This window comes from Entamoeba nuttalli, assembly GCF_000257125.1.
Source record: "Entamoeba nuttalli P19 unplaced genomic scaffold asmbl_3388, whole genome shotgun sequence".
Lineage (NCBI taxonomy): Eukaryota > Evosea > Mastigamoebida > Endamoebidae > Entamoeba > Entamoeba nuttalli.
In genome coordinates this window covers 1-7,876 of record NW_008576045.1, presented here as the reverse complement: position 1 = coordinate 7,876, position 7,876 = coordinate 1, and the positions used below count along the sequence as shown (strand labels likewise).

The following is a 7,876-nucleotide window of genomic DNA, read 5'->3' as shown; positions in this document are numbered from 1 at the left end:
AAAAAATGAAGAAGAATAGAAGTAAATACTTAGAATTGGAAAAGAATAACAGAATTTTGTTTATTTAAAAAGAGACGAAAAAAAGAACTATTTGATATAAGAAAAAATAATAAGAAATAAAATCAAACCCTGAGAAATAATAGAACTAGAACTGTATAGGTTAAGTGGTGAATCAATGGCCGGAACCAAGAGATATACAACTGCTTTCCATAGACCAGCTACAAAGAATGCTGCAAAAGCACCAAAATATCCAAGATCACTTAAAGCTAATAGAAATAAAATGGACGAATTTTCCATTATTAAATTCCCACTCGCTACAGAAACTGCTCTTAAGAAAATCGAAGACCACAACACTCTTGTTTTCCTTTGTGAACAAAAAGCTAATAAGACTATGATTAAGAAAGCTGTTGAAAAGAGATATGGAGTTAAAGTTATTAAAGTAAATACCCTTGTTAGACTTGATGGTCTTAAGAAAGCTTTCGTTAGACTTGCACCAGATGTAGAAGCTATGGAAGTTGCTACCAAGATTGGACTCTTCTAAGAAAATGGTTCTATTGTGGTTTTTACTCGTTTTTTCTTTGATAAACTTTTCATTCTTATCTTTTTATTTCAAAAGTAATAAAGGTTAAAATATAAATTAAAGAAAAAAGATTGAGATAATAAAAGTGATAATTTTGTTAAAAGTTTTGTATAAAGACATAAACTTGAAATGATTATTTCAATTTCTATTTTTCTATGATGGCAAGTTGGGAAATTGCTATTCAAGAAATTCAAGGAACAATGGGAGAAAGAAGTCAAGAATATTTTCAATTATTACGTAGTTATTTATTATGTCAAATTAGTAAGTCTGAATATACTGAACAACTTTATGGAATTTCACAAACATTTCCTACTAGTTTGTTTTTAATTTCAATTAATTGGTTTATGATAATTAAATAATTCAATTTTCTAGTTATTCAATTAAATAATAACTTATTATCATCTTTATTATGTAAAAATGGTATTGAACAATATCCAGCACAAATTATTCCACCTGTTTCTATATCTCCTGATGACGCTGCATTTACTTTTTAAACAAGTCAAAATACTATAGTTTTACTATTCAAAAACTAAAATCATTTAACTTCTCATTTTTTTTTTTATTATAAAACTCAATTAATTAAATTTTTGAGTTTTTTGGTTAAGAACTAAAAATGGATAAATAATATCAAATGAATAAAATTGGATTTTCGTTGTTTGTACAAGTATTTAATGGGACTTCAGATGAATTAAAACAAGTTATTAATCAATTTAATCCAGATATTGGTATTATTCATATTGAACAAATAAGAAATTATAAATTTAAAGTAACAGTTCAAAATACAGAACAAGGAAGAATGTTAATGAATTTTAATGATTTTTTATGGAATGGAAGTAAAATGGTTGTTACATTTGAACGAGAACCACCAAGAGAACAACAATATAAATTTGTATTAGAACAAATAAAATATAAATATTGTAATATTAAAACACGTTCTTTAGACCTTTCATTTTTTATTAACAAATTAAAAGAATTTGAATATAGACCAACTCAATCATTTGAAATTCTTTTAAAGGATGCATTAAATTATTATTATCAAGATATTCCTGATCTTTTATCATTAAATTTAAGTAATAATAACATTAATTGGACAACATTCTTTGATGAAATGTGTCATGGATTTAAAGAACTTACATTATTAGATTTATCAAATAATAAAATTACAAATTATATGTGTTTGGGTTGTCTTAAAAATATTCCATTAAGAAACCTTTGTCTTTTAGGTAATCCATTGCCACAAGTTGATTCTCTTTTTCTTATTCATACATTTCCTTTCTTAGAAATATTTAATAATAAATTATTTGAAAGATATAATTTCAATTGTACAATTAAAAGTAATGTGAACACTCTTCAATATAATACTATTCATCCTTTAAATCTCAATAAATTTGAAAGTATTTATAATTTCTTTGATACTTATTTCAAATTTCAAGATAATAATATAGAGTCATTGTCACAATTATATTCAACATATTCTTATTTTGATATTACTCTTGGAAAAGGAGTTCAATTGGTTGGAGTTAATTCAAGAAATATTATTAATTTGAATGCAATTGATACAAAAAGGTTTATTCAAAGTGGAACAAATCAAATTATTAATGGATTAAAAACTCTTGGAAAGACTAAACATCGAATATCTGACATGTGTTTTGATATTGTTGAACAAGGAGTATTTTATGTTTGTTTATTTTATAGAGAAATTAATTTATATTCATTTGATAGGTAATTAATATTATGGGACAATGTGAAATCAGACAAAACACTTTACAATTTTGTAGAACATTTATTGTTAATACTGAAAATCAACAATTAATAATAGTAAATGATCATTTACATTTATACAATAATTCTAATAAATTCATTGTAATTAAAACATTTTCAAAATTTCTTAAACATATAGTTCATTCATTTCCTGGAATCAAAGAAAAACAGGCATTAATAGTTTTAGAAAAGAATAATTGGGATATGAAAAAAACTGAATCAGAGATATGTAATTTACTTCATATTCAACCTCTTACAATGAAACAATTAAATCCAATGAATAATCTCGAAGGAATTGAGGAAAATGACATTGAACATCTTAATGAAGAAAATATCTCTAAACTTGTAGAATTGGGATTTTTAAGAGAAACAGCTATTCGTGCTTTAATTTTATCTGATGGAAATCTTGAACTTGCAGCAGAGAGACTTACCCAACAACAAGACTCTTTTGTTTTAGAAGAAAATAATGATGTTTGGACTCAACAAGATGAAGAGAATATTCAACGTTTGATTGCTTTAGTTCCAAATAGGGAAGTTTGTATTTCAGCTTATTTACAAAATCATAAAAACTGTGAGCGTGCGGCAGATTCTTTATTTCAATGATTGTTTTTGTATTTCATTTAATATTTATTTTCAATATCACTTGAATAAGCATTTCATTAACTTTTTTAGTAATTCTTTCATTGTTAAGAAAGTTATTTTATTGTTGACTATTATTATTAATTTAATGAATAAAAGTTGTGATTCATTTTATTGAAATCACATGATTGTTTAATGCTCTATCAACTCTTTGTTTTTGTAGAGAATGAACAAAAGATGATGAATTATTGTATTGAAATGAAATGTTTTTTTAGAGTATGTTAAAGTATTGAGTGTAGTTGGTATAGACTGAACATTCTTAGTAATTTATCAATATTTAATAATTTATTAGCCTAGAAGAATAAAAAATGAAAGAACAGACAAGATAATAGAAATAAGTAAAATAATTATTGTTATACACTTCACTATATTATGTTAAATATTTGTTTAATACTTGTGTGTATTTCATAAATTAATTCATGTATAATTAGTATATACAAAAGTGTCTTATTGATAAAATAATGTAAACACTCTCTGAAATAGTTTCATTAAACGTACAACAATGATAAATGTTAAAACTAAATAAAAATTATGAAGATTTGGTGTGTAAATACGATAAGTTCAAAAATGACTATTTTATTAGTGAAGAAATAACATCAAAGAAGTGAAGTTCTAATCATCCATTTTCTATACAAAAGAATATATTTTTTAGAGAGTCAAAATCAATTAAACTTTTATTATCATCTCTTTTTGATTTATTTAATAACTTATGAATGAGTATTAAGTTTAGTTAGGAAATGGGTTTTATTGTGCAATATCCTGTTTCATTAATACAATGTAATGGTCTGTCTTCTTCATTAACTTTATTCAACTGATAAAACTCACCATCAAATGCACATGGGTCGACGTATGCATCTACAATTTCTCCAAAAATCAATCGTGATTGCAACTCACACTCATCTGCAACCATCACAACCTTAGATACTTTCATATGTAGAACAGCAATAGACTCACAAATAGAAAGATTACGATACTGTTCATTCCCTAAACTTTCTAGATGGAATGAAGTATGTGCAAATTTATCAATAACATCTCCATGATTCATTCCAAAATATATAATATCTTTTTCTGATCGAGTTCTTGGTACATTAATACAATAATATGTGGATTCTTCTATTAATTTTCCAGTATTTGAAAATGCACCAAATAATACTGTGATGTGTTGTTTGTCAGTTGGCATTGCCCATTGTGCAGACATTCCTGTAACTCGATGACTGTATTTATCATACACAGTTGGAATGGTAATACAATGTTCATTAATTAGACGTGTAGCAAACTTGAGATTGACTTGTACTTTAGTCATTACACAACACTTTGTTTTATTTATTTTTCTTTTTTAGCTTTTTAAGTATATAAATAACAAAGTGGGAATGTATAAATGAATAAAAATAGATAACATTATTTTTATTTTGAAAAATGTTATTATATAAATCAAAAACAAAAGAAATATAAGTAAGACAGGAGAAAGCTCAGAACTACCAAACAAAATATACAACTTATTTGTTGTTGATGAAACTATATCTGACCAATTTATTTTATTTTATGACACATAAAATCTGCCATTTCTTAACACTTTTTAAGACTAATATTATTCGGTCAATTCGACTTGTCAGAACAAGTTATTGTAATTATTGTATTGGTTGTTGTAGTGTTTCTGTTGTATTTGTCATTACTTGTACTCTGCTTTCTATACTATCAACAACACCATTAGTTTATTTAAGACTTTCTGAACAGAAGAATGGTCAAATTGATATGATAATTACACCATCTTCAGATAGTGGAGGTATTGTTCTTAATTTTACTGAGATTAATAAAATTGTTCATACTGCTACTCCACGATGGATTGGTTCAGCAAAATTCTTTAGTGGTAATTGCTCTTTTGATTTTGAAGAAAATGATAATGATTGGATATATTATGGTAATAGTTCTGACATTCATGAGACTTGTGAATTGGACGAATGTTTCACAAAGTATTGTTCATCATCTCGACACGTATCTAGTAGTCTTATAGCTCTGAAGACAAAACAAGAGAAACAAATTGGTTTAGGAGAGAAATGGGGATTTGAGCCATTAAAAGAAAATGAAATTTATCTCCCAAGAAGAATATCCAACCAATTACAATTAAAAGAAGGAGATGAATTATATGTTTCTATTAGTAATGAAACAGTCTATCCTCTATTGATTGAATACCATGATATTATATCAAACCAATACCTTAATAACTCTGAACCTCCAAGACATTTCATACTTAAATTAAAACTTAAAGGAAGTTATGATTCTGATGAAGGTAAATTTGGAGGTAAAGAACAAGGAATATTAGAATTTGATTTCTTTATTAAAACAATTCAAAGTAATATTCCTAGACATCTTACTAATCTTAATGACTATCTTGATAAACTAAATATGAATGAATATTGTGACCAAATTATTGTTAATGTTCCAACTCCACGAGAAAAGTATTATTTAAGTAATGATTATAATAACTTACAAAATGAAGTTACAACATATCTTTCTAATGTATTACTTAAATTGGGGTATCAAGACTTACAATCCTCAACACCTGTATTATCTGAATTAAGTCAATATAAATATGTTAATGTAATTTTAGGGATGATTGTTGAAATTGCAATTATAGTATTGTTAGTATTATCTATACTTTTAGTTCATTCATTATTAACAATTAATATAGAATCTCAACAACACTCAATCAGAATTCAACGAACAATAGGAGCAACACGTCTTAATTTAACATTCCAACTATTTGTTAATTCATTATTTTATGCAATCCCATCTCTTATTACTGGATCAATATTATCAACGATTATCTTCTTTTTTGTGTCTCTTATTACAAAACCAATCTTTTCTATCCCTATCACATTTTTACCATCAATAAAAGGAATATTTTTTGCAGTCTTCTTAACATTCCTTGTTCCTATTATTTCTATAATATTTCCATTATATTCTGTTCTCCATCGTACACTCACAACAAAACCATCTACAGTATTAGAAATTACAATCAAACGAAGTAATACTTCTTATTTTTCTCCATTAACTGTATTTATAGGATTGTTTACAACATGTTTTGGATTTTCAACATATATTCTCTTACCAAGATCAATACTTGCTTTAAATTTGTCAACTATGTTTACAATATTTTCTCTACTAATCATCTGTTTATTAGTTGGTTCAATATTACTGATAATAAATATTATACCAATGGTAGAAAGACTTTTATTGTACTTATTGTACTTTTGGGATAGAGCTGGATTATCACTAACAATTAAAAATTTACTTTCACACAAAGCAAGAAATAAAAAAACATCTCTCTTATTTGCTCTTTCTCTTGGATTTATTCTCTTTTTTTATTCTTCCTTTACATCTGAAATAGGAACACTTTCACAAACAATTATTAAATCTAAAGGAACAGAAATGTATATTGTTGGTCTTAAATCTAAATTCAATACTACACAAGAACTCAATGAGGCAATGAGAAGTGTTATGGAAAAAGCAGAAAGTTTAGAAGAAGTTCTTGGAGTTACTCTTGATTTTGATGGAATTGACCAAGTTCATCCAAAATATTTTGGTATGTCAACACTTGGACAAGGAGTTGTTTTGAGAGAAAATTATGTTGCAATATTACCTACTACGTTTGAAGTGATGAACCAAAAGTTCTTAAAAGTAAAACATCGAATGAATGTTGAATCAGTAGGAGATATGAGTGATAGTTCTATTGGTAAAATTATGTACACATCAAATGGACTTTATAAAGTTATTATGGGAACTACTATAAAAGAACTTTCATATGCAGATGATAAACGTCTCTTAGTTTGTGCAAGTACAAACCCAGAAAGAACAAATGTTCTTGGAGTTATGGGATTATTTACTTATGGAGTAGAAGCATCAAGCACTCCTAAATACAGTATTAGTGATTCCCCATTATTAACTTGGCAAGACCTTTTAATTTCTCTTCCTGAATATATTAGATATACAAATGGATATATTACAAGTATAGATGAAATACCAATTACTAGAATTTATTTAAAGTTAATTGATTCTACTGAAGATACTGCTAATAAAGTAAAACAACAATTAGTTACTTCTAAATTTGATGCAATTATTGTTGCATCTGAATTAAGTGGAATTAGAACAATTCAAAATATTATGGTATTTTATTTTGTATTTGTTACTATTGTTGCTCTTGCTACAAGTTTCTTTTCTATTCTTTCATCAATGTACAGTAATATTGAGGAACAAAAACATGAAATTGCTGTATTACGTGCAATTGGAGTGGGAAGATTTTTATTATTACGAACTTATCTTGCTGAGTCATTTGTTGTTATTTTCTCTGCTTCACTCATGGGTATGATTATTGGTTCTCTTATTGGATTCACTATGACATTACAAATTATTTTATTCACTCAAACTCCAGTTGAATATACATTCCCTACTCTATTATTAATCATTGTAGTTATTAGTGCAATATTATTTGCTTTAATATCTACACTATTACCATTAATCCCTGTACTCAAAAAACAACCTATGGAATTATTAAGAGAAACAAATGAATAATTTAAGTTAATCATTCTTCAATATTACATCTTTAAATTTATTCTTAGAAACATGCTTCCTTTCTCTATTATTACAAGAAGAAGTATATACAATTAATTTATCTTGTTCAGAACACCATGAAAAGATACTCTTCCATGAAACTCCAACTCTTGTATCATAATATTCAACTTTCACTTTGCCTAATTCTCTTTTTCTTTCCATTTATTATTGATAAATATTTAGTTTTCTTTAAATACTCCTCATGAATGTTTTATATTAATCTCTAACCAAGCAATGTAAACAACTTCTATGACTTTATCATCTTATATTTTATTAATATAGATATTA

General features: G+C 26.1%; 6 protein-coding genes across 6 annotated transcripts; 4 read left to right on the top strand and 2 right to left on the bottom strand.

The window, feature by feature from the left end:
• Positions 1–172: 172 nt before the first annotated feature.
• ENU1_066080 (ribosomal protein L23 protein) lies at positions 173–541 on the top strand (the record flags this gene model as incomplete). The annotated part of the gene is made up of 1 exon (XM_008858288.1): positions 173–541. A coding segment is annotated over one exon (369 nt), but the record flags the coding sequence as incomplete, so codon positions are not given.
• A 194-nt stretch (positions 542–735) lies between these two features.
• Positions 736–1,074, top strand: ENU1_066070 (hypothetical protein; the record flags this gene model as incomplete). Its single annotated transcript, XM_008858287.1, has 2 exons — positions 736–895; positions 953–1,074. 2 exons carry the CDS (start codon positions 736–738, stop codon positions 1,072–1,074), a joined length of 282 nt encoding a protein of 93 aa, XP_008856509.1.
• A 137-nt stretch (positions 1,075–1,211) lies between these two features.
• Positions 1,212–2,944, top strand: ENU1_066060 (UBA/TS-N domain containing protein; the record flags this gene model as incomplete). Its single annotated transcript, XM_008858286.1, has 2 exons — positions 1,212–2,258; positions 2,303–2,944. 2 exons carry the CDS (start codon positions 1,212–1,214, stop codon positions 2,942–2,944), a joined length of 1,689 nt encoding a protein of 562 aa, XP_008856508.1.
• A 766-nt stretch (positions 2,945–3,710) lies between these two features.
• ENU1_066050 (hypothetical protein) lies at positions 3,711–4,283 on the bottom strand (the record flags this gene model as incomplete). The annotated part of the gene is made up of 1 exon (XM_008858285.1): positions 3,711–4,283. The coding sequence occupies one exon, from the start codon at positions 4,281–4,283 to the stop codon at positions 3,711–3,713; it is 573 nt and encodes a 190-aa protein (XP_008856507.1).
• A 239-nt stretch (positions 4,284–4,522) lies between these two features.
• ENU1_066040 (efflux ABC transporter, permease domain containing protein) lies at positions 4,523–7,549 on the top strand (the record flags this gene model as incomplete). Its single annotated transcript, XM_008858284.1, has 1 exon — positions 4,523–7,549. The coding sequence occupies one exon, from the start codon at positions 4,523–4,525 to the stop codon at positions 7,547–7,549; it is 3,027 nt and encodes a 1,008-aa protein (XP_008856506.1).
• Positions 7,550–7,555: 6 nt separating this feature from the next.
• Positions 7,556–7,750, bottom strand: ENU1_066030 (hypothetical protein; the record flags this gene model as incomplete). The annotated part of the gene is made up of 1 exon (XM_008858283.1): positions 7,556–7,750. One exon carries the CDS (start codon positions 7,748–7,750, stop codon positions 7,556–7,558), a length of 195 nt encoding a protein of 64 aa, XP_008856505.1.
• Between the last annotated feature and the right edge of the window lie 126 nt (positions 7,751–7,876).